At 54.9% G+C, this 20,345-nt stretch overlaps 4 protein-coding genes across 4 annotated transcripts; 2 read left to right on the top strand and 2 right to left on the bottom strand.

Annotated features, from left to right (window-relative positions):
* Window positions 1-49: 49 nt before the first annotated feature.
* On the top strand, window positions 50-1,845 carry ACO1O0_005879 (general substrate transporter; the record flags this gene model as incomplete). The annotated part of the gene is made up of 4 exons (XM_083195286.1): window positions 50-446; window positions 500-646; window positions 706-1,534; window positions 1,593-1,845. The coding sequence occupies 4 exons, from the start codon at window positions 50-52 to the stop codon at window positions 1,843-1,845; spliced, it is 1,626 nt and encodes a 541-aa protein (XP_083048302.1).
* Window positions 1,846-2,669: 824 nt separating this feature from the next.
* ACO1O0_005878 (uncharacterized protein) lies at window positions 2,670-3,384 on the bottom strand (the record flags this gene model as incomplete). Its single annotated transcript, XM_083195285.1, has 3 exons — window positions 2,670-2,890; window positions 2,943-3,322; window positions 3,353-3,384. 3 exons carry the CDS (start codon window positions 3,382-3,384, stop codon window positions 2,670-2,672), a joined length of 633 nt encoding a protein of 210 aa, XP_083048301.1.
* A 14,220-nt stretch (window positions 3,385-17,604) lies between these two features.
* On the top strand, window positions 17,605-18,548 carry ACO1O0_005877 (F-box domain-containing protein; the record flags this gene model as incomplete). Its single annotated transcript, XM_083195284.1, is given in 3 exon segments — window positions 17,605-17,842; window positions 17,855-17,961; window positions 18,039-18,548. The coding sequence occupies 3 exon segments, from the start codon at window positions 17,605-17,607 to the stop codon at window positions 18,546-18,548; spliced, it is 855 nt and encodes a 284-aa protein (XP_083048300.1).
* A 310-nt stretch (window positions 18,549-18,858) lies between these two features.
* ACO1O0_005876 (uncharacterized protein) lies at window positions 18,859-19,977 on the bottom strand (the record flags this gene model as incomplete). Its single annotated transcript, XM_083195283.1, has 1 exon — window positions 18,859-19,977. One exon carries the CDS (start codon window positions 19,975-19,977, stop codon window positions 18,859-18,861), a length of 1,119 nt encoding a protein of 372 aa, XP_083048299.1.
* Window positions 19,978-20,345: the final 368 nt, after the last annotated feature.

Here is a 20,345-nt window from a genome sequence, read left to right as displayed (position 1 = left end):
AATTCTCTGACAAGAGGCACTATTGCGTGAGACGCGCCCGTTGCCCATCATGAAGAACTTGGTGCAGTCCAACGCGGTCGAGCAGCTCGACGCTGCGAGGGAGCAGGCACCCAATTTTGAGAAGGTGACTTGGTATAAGGAGCCCCATCTGCGGAAGCTCTACTTCCTATCCATCTTCCTCCTCGTCGGCTCTGCCACCACCGGCTACGATGGCATGCTCCTCAACACCTCGCAGCAGATGGATACCTGGAAGTCCTTCTTCCCCCAGCACGAAAACGCCTCTAAGCTCGGAATTCTCATCAACATGTACAACATTGGCTCCATCATCTCCTTCCTTATCACGCCCTACGTTGCTGATCGGTTCGGCCGCCGGCCGACCATTATGGTGGGCTGCGTCCTGATGGTTGTTGGTTCTATGCTCACGGCCTTCTCCACTGGCTACGGCAGTAAGACCATCCTGAAGATGGGAGTATTTGGAGTCATCGCTGACAGTCTACAGTGTACATGGGTGGACGATTTGTTCTCGGTTTTGGCAACTCCTTCTCTCAGATGTGCTCTCCCATGCTTCTGACGGAGATTTGCCACCCCCAGCACCGCGGCCCCTTGACCGCCGTCTACAACTGTCTCTGGAACTTGGGCTCTCTCGGTAAGCATTTGGACACCGACTCCCTGGCCTTGATCTTGCAGCTGACAAGATGCATCTAGTTGTTTCCGTGGTTGGCTGGGGTACTTCTTCCATCAACGGCCATTGGTCCTGGCGCTCAATCACCTTCATCCAGGCTGTGCCCTCGTTCCTGCAGCTCATCGGTATCTGGTGGATCCCCGAGTCCCCTCGTTTCCTCGTCAACAAGGACAAGTCTGATCAGGCTCTCCAAGTCTTGGCTAAGCACCATGGTGGTGGCAACGTGGACGACCCCCTTGTCCAGTTTCAGTACCGCGAGATCAAGCAGACGATTCAGGCCGATCGCAACAACAAGAACTCCACGAGCTACATGGACTTCTTCCGCACCAAAGGCAACCGGTGGCGTCTGGCCATCATCATTTCCCTCGGTATCATTTCCCAGTACTCTGGTAATGCCCTCTTCTCCAACTACATGGATATCATCTACAAGGGTGCCGGCATCACTGCTCAGAACAAGAAGCTTGCCCTTTCTGCCGGCAAGACTATTCTTGACCTGTCCACCTCCATCGCTGCCGCCATGTGCGTCGACAAGTTTGGCCGCCGCCCGCTCTTCCTCGTCTCTGCCATTGGCATGGCCAGCTCCTTCCTCATCTGGACCATCACTGGCGCCGTCTACGAGAACTCTGGGATCCATGTGCCCAAGACCGACGACAACCCCGAAGGCATGAAGTTTCTTAACACGGGTGCCGGCTATGCCCAGCTGCCCTTCATCTGGCTCTTCGGTGTATTCTACGCCATTGGCTTCTCCGGTCTGCTCGTCGCGTACGCTCTCGAGGTCCTCCCCTTCCATCTCCGTGCCAAGGGCATGATGATCATGAACATTACCGTCCAGGCTATCCTGGCTATTGGAAAGTGAGTCTCGCCAACCAACCCCTCCCAACTTTTACTACATATGCTAACATTGACTCAGCCAAACCAACAAGCTTGCCTGGGATAACCTGCCCAACCACTGGAACTTCATGCTCTTCTACACCCTCTGGGACACCCTCGAGTTCGTCTTCGTCTACTTCTTCTACGTCGAGACCAAGGGCCCCACCCTCGAGGAGATTGCCCGTATCTTTGATGGCGACGACGCCGTTGCCCACATCGACTTTGACCAGGTCGAGAAGGAGGTCCAGATCAAGCACCAAGAGGACCAATTCGATACCAAGTCCATGTCGTAGATCCTCTCTTGAGGGCTTCGTCTGGTTGGTTTGATGCTTCGTTTGTGTGGGGTGTTATATATGCGATAGGGGTGGTTTGCTTGTGACAAGTTCAGGGAAAGTTGGCTTTATAGCTTGCTGAGCGTCTATATCTTTTTTTATTATAATGAATGTGATACCAAACTAGGAGGTAAACAATACTTTCAAAACCTGGGAGATCTTTACCAAGCACATGTTCGTTGTGGACCATGACAGCGTCGCAAATTTTGACTTCTAAGACCCATGATACTGTCAGGGGATGATTTCAGCCCACTTATGTTTAACGGAAAACTCTGGTGTCGTCCGCGTATTGTATTTTGACATTGCTAGGCACCTAGCAGCCCACCCATTGCGACACCTGAGTCTGTCCGTCCTCTCCTCGAATGTGACATTGAGACAAATAGTAGGCAGCTTTGGATGTCGATATCGAATCGGCGTCATCTCTGGTATCTTTCCTGGCCAAACTTTGTTTTTTTTCATAACACTTGCTTCGCCCCGTGGGCATATGTTCTCCTATCCTTGTTATTCCTTCCATATCCGCCTTGCAGAAATAACTTCAGCGAAAAACGGGAATCCCATGTTTGAGAAATTTTGATTCAACTAGGTCCCCGAAAGTTGGGCCACACAACTAGAACTCGTTGGGTAGGAAGTTAGGGGTACACGAAAACTAGTCGAAAAGTTGGCAGGGCCACCGGATCTGTTGCAACCTGCATGGTTCAATACCTCTAGGGACATGGGACATGAGATAGTTGTAGTGCAACCTAATCTCCAAGAGATGTCTAGCTACTAGAAGCCCAAACCAACGCTTACAAAGGTTTTGGACCGTACTGGGGTCCGTGTTTGCCAAACAGCTCGGGGTCGTCCTTATACGATCTCCACAGCATGGATTTTGCACAAATGCTCTCGCGGGCAAATGCCCTGTATCTGTCTAAGATGTCTGTTGATCTGAGACCGCCGTAAATTTCACTCGTGAGCTGCGTGCGGAAGCTGTAGTGGGCGGCCACTCCTCGACCGTCGGCAACGGCAACTGTGAGTGGTCAGCGAGCCCATTACAAAAGCCCACAGGACCAGTGACTTACGCCTACTCAGCTTTCGAGGCATGGTGATGCCAAAATGGAACTCGTCGTCCTTGGGAATGGGCTTAGCCGCATTGATATCCTTGCCCATCATGGCCACGAGCTGGATTCCCATGCGTTTTGTCTTAAAGTCCCAGATATTGAACTTGTATCTCCATAGCTCATTATTTTCGAGATGCTCCAAGAAACTGTAATGCTGTTGGGCGGCGATCTGCCAGCGGCGCCAGCCGGGCCCGTAAGGATCATACTCAGAATCTGCAATGGGTGTTTGATTGGCAAGCAAGTAGGCATCCTTGCCACGAAGGGGAAGCCAGCGGTGGCGCTGGGTTCCAGAGGGGACGAATCTTGAGGTGTTGAACTTGTCGTGGCCTGATCCGGACCAACTGGGTAATGAGGAGGGACGCCAGTCGAACCTGTTAAAAAAGAGGCGAAACTCGCGGCTCATCTCTGGGAGATATGGTTCGACTGCCCCAAGACTCTAGTGGACCCAGCTCATCAAGGGCTGATTTACGACGTTTGCAGAGACAACATAGATGTCTGGACGAGTTGTCTTGGTGTGCACGAGCGAGGGGATAGTGCTGTCCTCCATAAAAACCTGGACGACCTGGTTAGCTAATATCGCCTTTGTATTGGGGAAATAGACCCTCGCACAATGTCGTCATCTATCTTGATGTACATGACGTTGTCTTGTATTCTTTCGTAGGCGACGCTATAATCACCCTTCCTCCGACTTTGGTTGGGGCGTTTGATTTTCCATCGATGGTAGTCGGGCTCACTGAGCAAAAGCTCTTCCAAAAAGGCTAGGTCAAATGGGTCCGTGGTGCGCCCCACAAAGATGACGCCGTCAAGCATGCCACCGTTCCTGGCTAGATTGCGCTGCTCGGTGGTCAGATATGGAATATATGAAGGGTATCTAAATGTATGGTGAAGATAGAAGATACCTTGAGGTAGCAGTCGAGGATGGAGATGGTGTCGTGGCGGCCAAAGAAAACGAGACCCATTACCTTGTATACATTGGCTGGAATACCCTTAGTATCTTGGCGGAGTGGCGAAATCGCGTCGTTTGTGGACCAAAACTTAGGCAGAATGCCATCCTGCCGGGCGATTTGATCGATGGCCCCACCCAGGGAATTGTATACGGGGAGAGGTAGGGAAATTCTGGTCTGGTGAAGACCGCGGTGGGTCAAAAAGAAGAGGATGAGGGTTAAGATAAAGGTAATAGAGAGGGTGACTCTTGTCCTGAAGTTGGCCATGTTTTCGGAATATCTCCGTATGGTGATCAATCTGTCGTGGCTGGTCCTATGTGACGGCGCTTATGATCGCCTCGCCGGAGGCTGACAAAAAGAGAAACACAAACACAAGTAAAAAGCTGTGTGCAAAGAAATGAGGGTAACGGAGATCGTAGGCTGTGGTAGCGCGTGAGAAGCAGGTCGGACGAAGACGAGAGGAGACTGGTCTTGGAGTTGACGATGAATCGACAACTGTTAGAAGGGGGAGTTGCATTGGATGTGGTATCTGATGTTTTCCAATAGCGTGAAGGAACAGAAGGAAACCTGGAAAACACTAAAGGTGGAATTGGAGGTCGTGGCACAAAGCCCTGGAGCTGACGGGCGTGGAAGGCGCGAAGGGGGAATGGGAGAGTGGCTGGAATCCAAGCTTCGGATACTGTAGTTGAGAGGCAGGAGCCAGAGAACGCCAACAATTGACGACTCACTAATGGAAAGTATTAAGTTAGTACCTCTAAGTAGGTGCCTCCTTCAATGAAGCGCGAACATTCCAATGTAGCAAGAAGTGCTGGGCATGTGGAATTATTCTCGATGAGAATGCTAAAGACATATCACCAATTCTCCCACTGTTTTTGAAATTAGCTATAAACTCTATCTGGTGTATTGGAGCGGCGATGCAACTGATGGGCCGTGTTCCCATGCGTTAGAATCTAACCGTCTAGATGTTCGGGGCTGAAAGCCAGAATGCCCACCGGGATTCGAGAATGCTGAAGAATGTCCTGCTATCTTTGGCAGATCGTAGCGTCATTAAGGTAGACTAGATTGGGAAAAGCTTAATTGCCTTTGGAGTTTAGCCAGGAAAGGATGAGCCTTGAATCTCATTTTATTACTCCCTTAGCTAAGTACTATCCCCTCCTCTGTTCCCTCAAGACCGACAAAACATGCTATTTAAAGAGTCAGCCCGTCTCATCATTTGATATCTTGCATGTCATGTAACTTTGCTCTACTGGTTTGGTTTTTGGTGCCTTCTTCATCCGTAGACATCGATTGACTATCTTGGACTCATGAGATTGTCAGGGGATCGAAGAGACGGTTCAAACACTCGAATATACCTGTGCCTGTTTTGGGTCATCTTTATACTTACTTAGTGGGATTTGAGTAATTCTGTGGTTAATCCAAGTCAACATTGTTTAAGTATTGAGTTGTTGTTTTTGGGGACATTTGTGTAGTCGGTGGTAGGGTCAGCCTCCAACAGTTGAAGGCGAGCATAAGTAGTACGTGCCGCCACAACAAGGCATAAGACGATCAAATCATTAAGCGATGAAATACGAACACATATATTAACCATCTTGTTGGATTCAACAATCCATACCCATTTGGTGCAAAAAAATTACTTATTACAGACTGCGCCGAGAGACCTCGGCATTTTGCCTAGTAGCCAGATCAACTACAGTAGCCATCAAGGCCCACCACCTCAACGCCATCTGAGGATGAGGACCTCGTGGTGCCCCTGCGCAAACTGCTGGCGGCTGATGTACCACTCCAATTGTAACCGCCCCATTGTGACATCCCATTGTCCAGTTGTGGCTAGAGCTCTGATGGTCAACCGTTTTCATGGCCGCGTTCAGCTGATCTCAATGACAATGGCCTCATTGTTGGCAGTTACGCTCTGAACGACGGTCTACCGTTGATCGACGCCCTCTATCACGGCTATACCTAGTCTCGGGGCAGGTGTTACGGCAAAGACAAAAAAGCGACTTGCTATTCGTATTAATGATATCGCTGATATTGCGAGTGCTACTTTGGATAGTTGGCCCGACGCCGATGATGGCGTCAGCCTCTTGGTGGTGGTGAGCAGCCTCCTGTACCTTGGGCTGGCTCTTGAGGAGTGTTTTGGAAACAGCCGGCTCCTTGATATTATCTGGAGTAGCAATAGGGGGGTCCTTTTTGGGCGCAACCTCAGTTGTCGCTCTCGAGTCTTGAGAAAGCTTCATCCTGATTTTTATATTGTTGGATGGCCTGATATCGATAGTGCCAGTTTGAGACCCCTTGGAGAATAACCCTCGTTCACTCGTCTCTGTGACCCCCTTTTTATGTATCGTTAATCTCTTTAGCTACAGACTTGAGGTTGCTTCCCTTGGTGACGTGAATGGTTGGAGTGGGTTTGGCCACAGTGTTATTGTTGACCATCGTTTACTTGAATGAGTGAAATAGACCGTCTCGGTTGAATGAACAGGCCGCCCTTGTCACGGCTAGGGAGGCCAAGTTCGGGCCAGTTAGGTCTAGAGGAGCCTCCTATAGAGAGCATGGCGGTACTAAAGGTGGGAAATGAGAAGCAAAGATGAGCTTGAGTAGTAGGAATTGATGGTAATGGACGGCTAGGTAGAATCACAAATATCCTCCATGTATTCATGGCACTCCACTGGCCAACAGCACAGGCTCGGTCAATAGTGCATTAGGGCACAATATTAGTAGTAACCAAGTAGTACTACTATGTACTAGTCTTTTGGGCATGAAGCGAGAAGCGAGACCATCACGACAGGCATAAGCCCACAAGCTTCCACTGGTCGAGGGGGCTGGAGGGCGGGCATCCGCTAAGGTCGAGTATCAAATCAAGGCTGCCCAGTGCGAACTATGGGGCTGCCCCTGGCCACCGTGTCAAAATTATTGAAAGAGCGATAACTAGCGTCCATTTGGTGGGACTGGGGATCTCCTAGGTGACCGAAAATGTACAATCGCATCAAGGCAGTGCCCTCCAAACCCAGCCCCATGGAAGGACCAGAGATGGTGGCCGCAGGAGGAGATCGAAGTCGAGGAGCTGAACTTCCAGATTTTCAAGGCGACATCAGGATGGATTGCTAGAACATGGAAAGAGGTAAATATTCCTATAGTTAGTTGAAGTTTGTGGGGCTGATGAAGAAGGAGAGAAAGGATGATGTGAGGTGAGCTCTGGTACCGGTAGAGTGGTGCACCAAGTGCGGTCCGGGATTTACCCGATGCACTCGGTGGTGGCAGGCGGCAGGACCCACCGAACCACTTGCTCACCTCAGGCACCCAGGCAACCGGCCACAGGGGAAGCCAACCTCAACTCCATCCACCCATCCACAACGTTGACCCATCTCTGTGATCCTGGCGCCCATCGCCAGCGGCTCTTTGGCATCATTTCTGTCATGCCACCTACATCTTAACCTTGTCGACGACGTGACTTGAAGCTGGTCGACGCTTCGGCACAATGGGAGCTTGCCAATCATGTCTCGGGCGGCGTGATAGCAATGCGTATCAAAATGTGAGTAGCCCGCGCACGAGGTCTAGACGACGCGGATCTGACGAATGGGCTTCAGGACGAAGATACGGGCCTGTTGTATGATGATGCCAATGGCATGCAGTATGGAAGCTTCGGAGACCATGGCCTGAATGGCGAGAACGACACCGTCGAAGCACAGCGAGAGAATGAAGCGATCCAGCATGTAGTTTCAAGGACGTCCAAGTGTGTATCTCAAACAGCCCGTTCGATCCGGCTTCTGCTAATGGCGGTAGCAATATGGTCGACGTATTCGAAATCGCGCCACCACTAGGTGTCGGCCGTCCGTCGCCTACCAACTTCGCCTATGCGGGACAAGGCGCTCGTCTGGCCCGATACCAACACCTTGTCGCGAAGCTCAACGCGGACGAAGACAGCGCCCCAACTGGTATTAAAGTAGGGTGGCTCGACGATGATGATACCATCGAAATGCAAGGGAACAACCGACCGGCTACCTCGTCGACAGTTGAGGGAAGCGAAGACGCGCTTGTCGGTACTTTCGCAGATGCGGCCGCTGCTGCTGCGTCAACCAAACCCACGACCATGGCGACGGGGCCGACGACCTGATATAAGCAGCGCATGTATGCATGCATGCATGGACCAGGCTAACGAAACGAGGCCACGGTGGTGGACATCACTACCAGGTGGGGGAGGGCTGGATAACATGCCATCACACAACTGTTCCCGTCTCTAGGACGCTACTGGGGCCATGATGCGGAGACTGCATCGCCCTCACATCACTACGGTGCTCACATGACGAGCAACCACTACTACCACGCTTGGGATTCCATTTTTCTCCTGTCGAAAGAGGGGCTGCCGCGTCCCTTGTGCGCGCGCACAGAACTGGGGCAACTGTACGGATACAGAAGACGCACACCAATCGAATGCTACACACATCATTTTCCCCTTTTCTCTGTCGTCCCAATCAAACATTCCTTGGCTTTGCTAAGGGAGTCTTGTTGTTCTCAGATGACGTACTAATCAGGAGGTCTCCTGGACCACCCACCACTAAAGCCCCTCAATAATAGGTCATAGGGATGGCCAGTCTCCCATTTTCCCTCATCGCACCCATTTACCATCTAACACGTGCACATCTGAACAGTGGAGCTGGACTAGCTCGCGTGCGGTGCTCTAGGCTGCCTTTTGGTGCTTCTTAGCTTCTTCCCTCCTCGTCTCAGTCTTTTGTCTTGGCTGGGTACAAAATCAAATGGGCCAAAGCCTCGGAAGATCCAGTCGGGCTATTCCCCAGCCTGAAAGCTAACGAAAAGACCTCTCCGAACCGTCCTCGACCATGGGACATGCGCCTACTGCTGCCCTCACAGGTATCCGCACCGTTTTGTCAAGGATGAGGGGCCAGGGGTCCGCTTCGGCCAGTCAGTCGGGCTTGTACAATTGGTAGGCTTGGTCACTACCTGGCTCTTGAAGAACGCAGTCTATGTATGGCCCAGGCCAAACTAGGCAGTGGACTGCGGACGCAGAGGCCAGACCTAGGCCTGTCTTCCCCACCCCGATCACGGATTTCCTGCATTATCCTGCCCTATTCGTCCTCCCGCCACGCCTCGTCCCGCCACGCCTCCACCCGCCACGGCCCGCGATTCTCAACGCCGCGACCGAGAACCCTGACAGGCTGACACCGCCTTTGTTCGTGACCCTTGGCCCCCCTTGTCCACGCACGATCCGCTCGGAATCAAGCAACCAGTTTGAGGCCGTGGTGATACCCCACGGCAGGCCTTGTCTCACACCTTCTCCCGGTCAGACAGTACGCAGCTATTTGCGGATGCCTCATATGACCCCAGCAGGTTCCAAAGTTTGATGAGCCGCTTTGAAGGAACATTGGTGGCACACCTATGCACATCAGCGCCCCTTCAGGGTTGCTTCTCCACGTCATTCGCTTGTCAGCCTACTTAACATGGGAGTGTGACATGCCACCCCGCTTATCCTTGACTTGCAGCGCTACATTTCGCGGTTTTGTCTTGCTCCCTGTTCTCGGCATGCCTTGGATCTGATTCGGCAAGCAGTTCTGATTCAACATATGTACCGGCATACACATTCAGGGGGGGGCTTGGACAGGATAAAAAGTGCAATTTGCCCTCAAAATTGCCCGGGCCTTCGCCATAAATACTGAACAAACCCGGTAGCAGACCCCACACCAAACCCGTCGGATTCTTCTCCGCCACAATACCCAAGTTCGATCAATTTCGCCTGTTCCGTTGCCTGGTCCTGCTCCCTAATGGTGTAGCACGGATATAAAGAAAGAGTATCAAGAAGAGGCTTTGTCCCAGTTGCTGGAGAACACTCTGAACAAAGGAAAATAAAGAATAACTACAAGATAACCCCGCAAGCGAAGCAATTCGCCCTTTTCATACCGAAATCACTATTGTTCTTGCAAGGTCTCGCGTTCCGTGAGCCGCCCTTGTTTCTCTGCGTCACTGCATCCTGTCAGTCACTTGTTCTGTCTGTCAAAAGGAAGCATGGCCAAATGCTCCATTCCCCTCTCACATGCCACCCGGTGGATTCATACCTGCCCAAGGAGATATGCCCTCTGTCTGTGTTCGTCGTTCAGTCGATAGATTTGCGCCGCCACTTCATCCATCTCTCCGGTCGTACGCTCGATCGTGGCGGGGCGACCCCCTTCGCGCCGCCAGCGCCTCACATCGCGGTCCATCTTGTCCCACCGCCGCTGTTTCTTCGCAATGTCTTGGCAGAGTTTGCAGCAATCGGGCTCCTCTCTAGTTTCGTACACAAGCTTGAGTCCGCACGTCTCGCCCATCCGGTACTCTTTGTTGCATTGCTGCCGGAAGTGGCCCCATCGCCAGTAGCCACAAGACCAGCGAGTCTGTTCGAAGTAACACATCGTCTTTGGAGGGGCCGGCTGCCGACGCAGGTGGAACGCCCTGGTTCTCCTCTAGGTCTCAGCCTGTCGATTCTCTCGCAAAGGAGGGGGGGCCGCCAATCTAGGGCCAGCCCGCATCGCACGAGGTACTCACCTGGTTTCGTCGACCCAGTAGTATGGTTACTGATTAGGGTCCCTCTGCCGGGGTAATTCGCAGCACTCGACACACCGGGGTTGAAGAAGCTTTGTAAAGCTAAATGGCTCGCTGTCGGAAGGATGCCGTGTGGGTTTCGTCCGCCGATTGGTTGGGAGAGATGAATCGTGTTCAGGCAATGCTTCTGCTTCCGTCCTTCTCGTCTTGATGGATTCGTACGAGGATCCTGAGGTCTTATGTGCTCGACCGCGACAGCATTTGGAGATGCACAACCCAACTTATATCTGCCCGATGGGAGCTTTGCTGTTCGATCGCCGCCCTATGGTCGTCCTGTCAACGTTCAATATCACACTTCCAGTGGGACTCTTCTCGGCCAACAAATGTGCCTCTCAATGGACCAACAGCTCTTCATCATCGTGCTTCTTCCTGCGGGACGAAGCGATGCTTCCATACGTGGATTGGGCATCCTTACCTCTGACCCATGCGCACATCTCATCGCCCTTCGGCCGCACGCCTCCCACGCACACCCTCCGCAAGCACGTCAACACACACACCCCTTGACATATCTGACCCCCCCGGACCATACCCGTTCCTGACACTGGGGCAGTTGCGGAGGCTATGTACTGCTAAAAATCGCTGAAGTCCCTGCAGTCCTGTATGCCCGCCGCCGTGTTTCATGTCGACGATTGACACTCTGGGCAATTCACATTTTCCCAAATCTCTTCCGGGCCAAATTTTGATCGCCGGCATTGCGTCGATGGCCAATTTGAAGGCCTGCAAAGCAACCCTTAATTAGATGGTGCCGTGGTACCAATGGCACGGGGAAAACCATCGCACGACGTGTATCCAATATACACTCTCGCGAACTGTTCGCCAAATCCAAGAAGAACACTCAACATTGCGCATCAGAGGCACTTACTCTGAATCATACTACTTCGAATCAGCCTCTGTTTCCAGTGCCTGCTTTTATGCCCGACGCGTGATTGGGCGTTGGACCTCATTGCCTCGTCAGTGCTACTAATGCTTCTGGGCGACCGTGATGCAGCATCCCCCGTCTGCATGTCTGCCACCAAGGCTTGCACCTGGGCATTTCCTTGACCAGGTCACCCTGCAACCTTCCCGCTGCGGGCCTCAACGGGGGCGGGCAAGCTCGCTCGGATAGGGGGTCTCGATATGCGGCCGCTGTGGGGCATGGTGGTTCGTGCCGGCGACGGCCAAGTGTCAAGAACCAAGGCATACTAGGACCTGAGTGGATTTCCAATACCATTCTCGGTGTCTCCAGGGGTTTCTATTCGTCTTTAATTGCTCGGGGGTGGTTGAGAAGCTGCCTGCCCCGAGGCCTGTACCAGCCCGGCAGCGTCAGACTCCGAGGGTGATCGTGAAAGCTCGCTCGGCGAAGCAATTACGACATACCTGACTCAAGCGGCAACCGATTCATCTCCTTGGCCTAACAAGCGGTGACTATTCTTGGCTCTCATGGATTACATTCTGTACTCTCTGCGTACGGCCACGTAATGCCCCAAACGGTGGCAGGTGTCTCTATCCCTTCCCAGACGCTGGCTGTCGACACTTCTGACACAGTTGAAAGGCCAGATCCCTCTAATAGTAAGAAAGGTACCAAGGTGACTCACGGACTATCATTCTATTCTTTCCAGAGGCCGTTAGGCAGCTCGCCAGCAGAGACAATATCGGGACTCATTCTCCCAACCTTCTTGCATTAGTGCCTGGGACGGTAGACTTCTGGCAGGTTCGGCGTTGGCCAGATCCCGAGCCTGATTGCAGCTGTAGCAGGGCAGATGATGTCCGCAGGGTAGATTGCCGCCGCTCCGCGAGACAGACTAAGCATGTAGGGCTATGTTTTGGTGTTGGTGGTGCATGTCTTTGCCCTCACATGAACCTTTGACAGGACAGCCTGGGCGGGCTGACGGCATAGCTCCGTCTCACCGAGCCGACATTGGCGTTCCTGGGCTCATCCACGGGTAGTACTGTCAAGTCGGACAACGTGGCGGGCCTTGTCTGGTCGAGATAGGAGTTGAGCACTGCCGTCCAGGCCTAGGGGACTGGGTCACCTCTCCAACCCGCACCTGCGTCCGATTCCATATTATTAGCCCCTCGCTTTCTGCTCTGTCGCCTCACCCTGCACAGATCCCTGTTATGGACAATATATTTGCAGGAATACTGCAAAGCCTTCACTCTTTAACGGTAGGCGAGCGAAGATGAGGCGCAACAGCACACCCGCAGCCGCCATCGTCACACACATTCGAGCCAACAAACTTCCAACAACAAAAGGAAAGGCGCCAGGACACGACTATTGGTGCGCAATGCATCAACATCCGCCTACCTACAAGGAGCCTCACCAACCGGGAGCGTGCGGAAGCAAAGAGGTGCTTCCGAAGCCCTCCCATTGCTCAGCAGCATATGACTAACGCGGTGTGATACGTGAAAAGTTCGTCAGAGGGGCGACAATACCTGTACAGCACTGCCTTGCACTGATCGAAGGCCATGTGGATAGGCGCATCTGCCTTGGGTGCAGCGGCAAGGCGCTGGACTGCACCATGGATGGAGCCTTGGCCTATGCCTATCAACGTGGCCAACGAAGGAGACGGAATCCTCGGGGACCTACATATTCAACCAACCTTGTTGAGGTACAAAGGCTGGGGTATGGCCGGGGAACGGGAATCCCTCTCACAGCTCCGGTATATTGATCGCACAGTACTGCTCTCATCTGCAGTGAACTAGGCCAAGAAAGCGACAGCGAAGCCCAGCGAAGCGACGCGATCGAACATCGACAACCGCGGACCGCAAGGAATAGAGGCAGGGGTCAAGGTTCAGAAGACCCAAAGGGGAAGAGTGAGGGAACACATGGACACATGGACACATGGACACACGGACGGGTAATCCAACATCTAGGCCGGGCCATTGATGGGTTGAGACAATCACCGGTCTGGGGAGGGGGGCGCAGAAGTTGCCGCAGAACTCATACGGCGAAGAGATGGGACTGATGAGTTGTCCTTCTCGTTCCGGAAAGACCTGCATTGTTCCTGTTCTGCTCACCACCTCACCACGGTAGAGATGACGGCAGGTTGACCTTTCCCGGGGGTTGACGAAGAGGCGTGACGTGCTTGGGTTGCATTGGGTTGTTATTGGGCTGAACATTTGCGACTGTTTGTTATCAACCCTTGGTGCAACGGCTTTTTTTTTTTTTTTTTACTTTTCCGGGGAACGCGATTCACAGCCCTCAGCAAGCCGGTCAGTTTGAGGTTTGTTGGTGGGGGTGAGTTGGGGGGCCAAGGGGGACGCCACAGTCGTTTATTTTCGATACTTGGACGCATCGAGACTTGGACATTCGGGCCTCTGGAGATCGCAGGATTTGTTTTGGCCGCCTCGGACGGCCAGCAATTCGTTTTAGCTGTCGGCGATCTCACATTCTGCAACGCCAAGTCCATCAACCAACGCCAGCAACGATGCCGTCAGACCCTGGTCAGAGTGGGAACTGTGGTCCTGGCCCGTCAGCCCCGTCTGGTGGCCTCATTAGTCACGACTGGGACTCTGCCATTCTGGAAAGACTGAGATTTGGAGGCTCCGCATCGGCCCGTCAGCCAGAACGGCCCGTCCCGTTTACACGATTGGAGCTTCGCTGCTGGCGGTCTGGTCAATGCCATTGCCCTTCGCTCAGCCACGCAACAACACGACGCGACTCACGCTATGTAGCTTTCCCTATGCCTACGACAATATCCGATTTCCCGCCGCCGACTACAAGAGCCGAAAAGAATATTAGCGCGGTGTCTGACCACGGATCGCTGGCACGGGGGTGACCAAGGAGCCAGCCCCGGAGCGCCAACCGGTGAAATCTGGAGTTTAAAGACTGCGTGGCAGAGGTTCATGCAGACGTGGCTGCAAGGGACGCTCACTGGTCAAAAACCAGTTCAAGGATCGATCTAAACGTCTGGGGTACTGCGAATCATGCGTTCGGACAGTACTGCAGGGGGACATTACTGGTTCGTTGGCTGACCAAAGTATTAAGCTACTCGATATCATTGACTCTCTAGGTCCAGATACCTTCATTAATAGTACGAGTATCAATGGGTTCAGAGTATTAGGCGCCGAGGAAGCTGTGCATGGCTTCAATCCTCGCCATTTGCTGAGAGGGAGCAAACGGGCGCCCCGGCCCTACATCCACAGTTCTCTCTCTGGCGTCGTCCCGATCTCGAAACTACCCGGCGAAACGAACCCTAGGCTCAATGATTCCTGAATATCGTCGAGAATTGGCAATTGGGTTCGGTACAAGGCCATACAGAACTGCGACTTGGGCAGAAATACATCCGGTAATGCATTGGCTGTGGGGATCACAAGGGACGAAGACTGTCAACCAGAGAACACAGCCTAGATTGCCTGGCCATCGAGCCCCCACGACCTTACAATCCGTGAGGCATCGCATGTCGTGTCATGGCCCACACCCGTTCTTGGGCTTGGATGCGTCCTGGCCGTTGCCGATGTGCCACCTCGGCAAGCGTGCCGATACGAAGATTCTACATGCGAGCACCCACCGCCGTTGTTGGTTTGTCCATGACGACAGCCCCTTTCCCGTTTGATCACCCTTGCAGCTCAAGGAGCGTCACCGTGGTGGAGAAAGGTCTCACAAGTCGGTCGGCATTGGGCATTTCCGCCCGGGGCTCTACGATGTACTCGTACATGCGATGGGCCCGGCAGAGGAGAGAGGAGGCGGATGGGGAGGTGGGCGGAGATATGTTCCCCTGCTGACTATTGATGCCCGACAGGGCCAACACGACGGCATCAAGAGGTGAAGGTGTACCATATACACCGATTGACCGAGATTAGTGAATCCTGGGGGTCGCAAGTGGGTGAGACAGACCTGACGGTTTGCATGGCACGTGTGCCTGGCGTGGCGTGGCATTGCATAGCATGACATGGCATGGCGCCCGCATCGCATGAACCAAGCGAGGCCAACGCATCGACTACTACCGCGGCAGTGGTGATGTGCGTGAGTGTCGCTGCTGGGGTGCGACGCGGAGTTCGGGACGCTAAAACGACGGGGGTCCTCCAGCCTCGCCCATGTTGTGGAGGTCGACTGCCCTTGACGACAGGCATCTAGTCAAGGCTGAGGCTGGAGCAGCAGAATGGCCTCGGTGGCCTCGGTGGCCTGGTCTGGTCGCGAAGGAGGTCGCATACACTGGATGCATGGTGAGGTGTCAGCAACCAGCCGACAAGCCACCCGTGGTGCCTGCGTCCACGTCAGAGCCGCCCAAAGCCCGATCGCCAGGGGCCTGGCATGTCAAGAAACCAGGCCCCGATAGAAGAGCTCGCGTTGGTCGTCATGGCAGCATCAACTGGAGAGTCTGGAATTGTGGTTGGTTTTTGCGAGCAGGTGATGCGCGCATGGCACCCGACAGGCTCGATACGAACATGCCGGTTCCCCCAATCCAAGTGAAATATCCCAATTCTTCCAATTAACCGTGGTAGGGACAAGGAAGCGTCCCTGAGGGCCTGTTCTGGAGCTGCCAACATGTAAGCCACCAAACATGGCCAGCACGAAAAAGAAAGAGAGAAAAGGTCAACAAAGGATCGCCGCTACGGGTCATTGGGAAGGCTGAGAACAAATTAGCCGCCTCATGAGAGTCAATGGCAGCCCGACGCGTTCTCGCGGCCTTTAGAGGCCCAGGGACCGTGTGTAACAGTATCTATGAGCCATGGCCGAACCCCCTGCAGGGGCCTCACAAGAGTCACCAAGGTGGCCACAGAGTCGCGATGGAGGCCAAAGGCGAAACCCTAGTTATCACGCCCTACTGCAAGTCAACAAGCACCCAGACTTGCCACAACTCACGAAGCCTAACGAAGCTAGCTAATACAACTAGTATAATGTAAAAGAGGGAGACACAGTGCGCTCGAGGTTTGCTGAGAGTAGTAACCGGTACGTACTACGTAGCGATTGTGGCACTATGATGGCTCTGACGTGGCAGCAGACGGTGGGCCATGATCAGTATTCAACGACGGCAGTGTGGGGATTCATGGAGAATTGAAAACTCGTGTCAAATTGACCACTTCGAGTTCGAGCTCGACAATTCGCTAGAAAATACAACAATCGGATGCCACCTGGAGGTAATCGACATTAATAGAACTTGATCCCTCTGAGAGACTGGGACGGGGGAGCAGTTTCAGTGGGTGGGGTAGGGGACCTGGAGGGGCCAGCGGGGTTGCAGAGGGGTCACAGAGGGGTTACAGAGGGGTCACAGAGGGGTTCACGCGCGGCCTCAGCGGGGTCACCCACTGCAGCAGCAGTGCAGCCTTCCAGGCAGCCACCGCAAGCTAATGACCCTCAGGTGACGTCCACCGTTTTTTAGTGGCTGCCTTCCACGCTGCCAGTGCTTCAGCCTCAAACCGCCAACCGCCAACCGCCAACCTCACCGCTCGGTGAACCCGATCCCGTAGCATCGCATCACGCACACGCATGACACCATCTCGCCCATCGTAACCACAACAAATCCGACGGGCCATATCTACATTCCGTGCCTAGACAGACGCCCAGCGGCGCGTCGCTCTCGTCAATGTTGCTCTAATCTCACTCGTAATCGATTAATATCTGTCTCTTCGAACCGGCATCGTCGGCGCCGCCATCCGTCAGCTCCTAGCCCATCAGCCTTGTCCCGTCCCTGCTTCCTCGACCCGTGACGAATGCGGCCAACCCCACACCGGCGTCGTCACACGCAGCTCGTCACATCTACTGCCTTTGGTAGATCCATCCGAGGCCACTCGGCGCGACCGTCCATCTCCGCCTCGTCTTCGAGTCCATCCCCATCCGTGATTGTACCCAGAACCCAAGCAAGCATTCACCGTGGAGATCGACGCCGAGATATGTCGATTGACGGCATCGCCGCTACTGCCTCCACGACCAACACCACCATCACCACCACCACAGAACGCTAATTCCCATTGAACAGAGACAGCCAGACAGCCTCAGCTCTCTTCCCCAGAGAACCCCCAATCTCAGATGCTGTACTGCAGCCTCTCGACACGCGCGTTAGGCACGCCACGTACTGGACCCCTCATACCCTCCCCGGCGCCTCTCGTAGCCGCCTGACATGCTTCCTGACGTCTTCCATTTCCCAAGTCAATCTTCCCCGGCCTGGCCCGGCATGAACCCTGCTGCTGCCACCCCAAGCGAGGACCAGCTCATCGCGCAGACACGCCGTCTATCCCTGGAGGCGTCCGGTACCCCATTTCACCAGCCGACATCTACCACCCCTGCCCCTTCTAGGGCCGATGGTCACCAAGATGGTCGTATCCTCAGTTCTGCCGATGGTGTGGCCGCTGGTGCCCGACTGGCGAACTCTGAGGAGGATGTTGAGGCAAGCGGTCTGAACGGGGACAATCGTCCACCCCCAGAATGGCACCCGGCCGCCTGTCCCAAGTGTCTGGACGAGCTACCCACCGAGGTCCTCTTCCACATTCTCGAGTTCCTCGACATCAACGACCTCCTCTCAACGTCTAGGGTAAGCTGACCGATCGAAAACACTCACCTCCTCCCCCTTCTCTTTTTGTTCCTCCACGCCCTGACGAGAAGACACAGACGAGCCATCACCTCCGCAACGTCTCCCTAACGCCCCTCCTCCACGTCTACCGCCTCCGCCGCACCCGTCGCCTCCTCCCTCCCCTTCTCTATAGTCCTACCCGGCCCTCCCTGGCCGACCTCATCGCCCGTTCCATCTTCCTCACCAAGACAACAGTCGTGTCCCGCCGCCTCGGCCGCTCCCTCGTCTCCATCCGCCTGGCCCGCCGCCTCGCCGCCCGCCCCTCGGTCGAGGCCCTCGTCGAGCGCGCCGTCCTGCCCAAGGAGTGCGTGCCGGGCATGGCCCCCGTCCACGTCGCCCCGACTATTGTCCAGAGGAAGAAGGCCGTCGAGCGCGAGCGCGTCAAGGACACGCTGCGCCGCTGGATCGAGGGTAAGTGGCGCGGCGAGGTGCGTGAGAGGGAGGAGTCGCAGCGGCGGTGGGAGGAGAGCCGTGGCGTGGGGAGGGTGTGGCGGCTGAGGAGGTTCTGGGAGAGGATCGGTAAGGGGGAGGGGGAGGTCGCTGTGTGACGATGGGGGGTTGATATGTATCATTCGGCGTAGTGTTTTTTTTTCGGCGGGCGTTTTTGCTCGACGTCCAGTATTTGTTTTGAGGGCATTGGCTGCGTTTGGGATACCCGGGCTCTCTCGTCTGAGGGATGGATCTTTGCTCTTGTTGACCTCTCGCCGTATTATATGATTGATTGCTTTCTGTTGCTGCGTCCCCAGGCGCAACAGGTAATTATGGTGTTGTACAGTAAATCTATGCCGCCGCATATCTCCGAATTAATGATATACAAATCTTCGAGCTTCCCACTCACGGTACCATGGCAGCACACTCCTACTGCCGCGACAGCCCGCTCCGGAACCTGAACCCGTCCCAGTCATCCTCCTCGTCGTCATCGTCATCCGACTCAGCTTCATCCTCCTCTTCCACCACGGCCACCGAGCTCGCACCAGCATTCTCCTTCCCCAGCCCCACCACTGCCTTGGCCCCCTCGCCAGACCCATGACTAGCAGCCCTCTGCCGCAGCGCGTCCCGCCGCTCCTTGAGCCGCAGCACCTTGGCCTCCAGCCCGCGCATCTCGTCCATCTCGTCCTCCAGCGCGCGGGCCGCGTCCTCGCGCTCGTCGGCCAGGTCGGCATCGGGCTTGGACGTGCGGCCGCGGGGGTCGCCGTCCTGCCCGGCTGCCTCCTCTTCTGCTGCCTTGAGGCGGGCTGACTCCTCGGCCGTCATGGCAGGCGCGGAGATGATGGCCTCGTCGTAGGCGGTGGTGGAGGCGGCGGCGATTTCAGCCTCGAAGGCGGCCCATTCGTCCTCGTCGACCTGCTTCTGCTGCTGGTTTTGTTGTTTGCTGGAGGAGAGTTCTACTGTTGCCTCGGGGTTCTTCTTCTGCTGGTCGGAGGGGACCAGTTGCCGAGAGGGAAGGGTGGTCGTGGAGCCGGAGGAGGAGGCTGACGATGCGTTGTTGCTGTTGTTGGACTCGCGGGGCGTGGCGGGCCGCGAGGGGATCTGGAGCTCGATACCCTGCGAGGGAGTCTGGGAGGAAGGGCGCGAGAGGGACGGAGGCGGTGTGAGGGTCGTGAGCTGCTGGTCCTTGCCGGGGGCGGCGTCACTTGTGGTACCATCCTGCGCCCGGCTTCGTTTCCTCCTGGGCTCGTCGTCGGCGTCGCCGCCATCGTGGTCCATCTCGTCAGCGTCGTCGTCGTGCTTGCGCTTCTGTGATGTCACCGCCGGTTCCTCCCCGGGGCGGCCGCCATTGTCCTGCCTGTCACGGGCCTGCTGGAGGCGCCTGCGGTGGGACTCGCCCTGGATGTGTGTGTCCCAGAGAGACTCGGACTTGACCTGCTCGCGGCAGAGGGAGCAGAGGAGCTTGCCCGTGCCTGAGTAGGTGGCGTGAGGGTGGGTGATACGGCGGGCGGCACGTTGTTGGCGGAGGAGGGACCGGGCGTCGGACATGATGGAGGACGGCGGTGAATGCTGAGAGAGTGGTAAGATGGAGTGGCCTTGCGGCCGGCTGGAATTGAGAAGGGGGAGAGACGGATTTTTGCAGAGATTGGAGGAGAGGGGACAGAGTGGGATGACGGTGGATGGAGGAGAGGAATTCGGGGTTCAGCTCTGGAGCTCTTCGTCTCCGGGCAGCGGGCCAAGACAAGTTGGGGCTAGCACACCATTAGGGCTTAGCGCCAACGGCAGTGGAAGTCGTCCACGGTACTCCAACCTTGCACCTTATAAGCACTTACTCCTGCGCCTAGTATTCTGTTATACTTTTGTAGTTCTCTTGGAATTGCTATTAGTTCAGGGTATCTCTAATTTCATTTGTACTC

This window comes from Amphichorda felina (assembly GCF_050947745.1).
Source record: "Amphichorda felina strain 45539 chromosome Unknown scaffold_6, whole genome shotgun sequence".
NCBI lineage: Eukaryota > Fungi > Ascomycota > Sordariomycetes > Hypocreales > Bionectriaceae > Amphichorda > Amphichorda felina.
The sequence above is the reverse complement of the archived record's forward strand: the minus strand, read 5'-3'. Positions and strand labels throughout refer to the sequence as shown.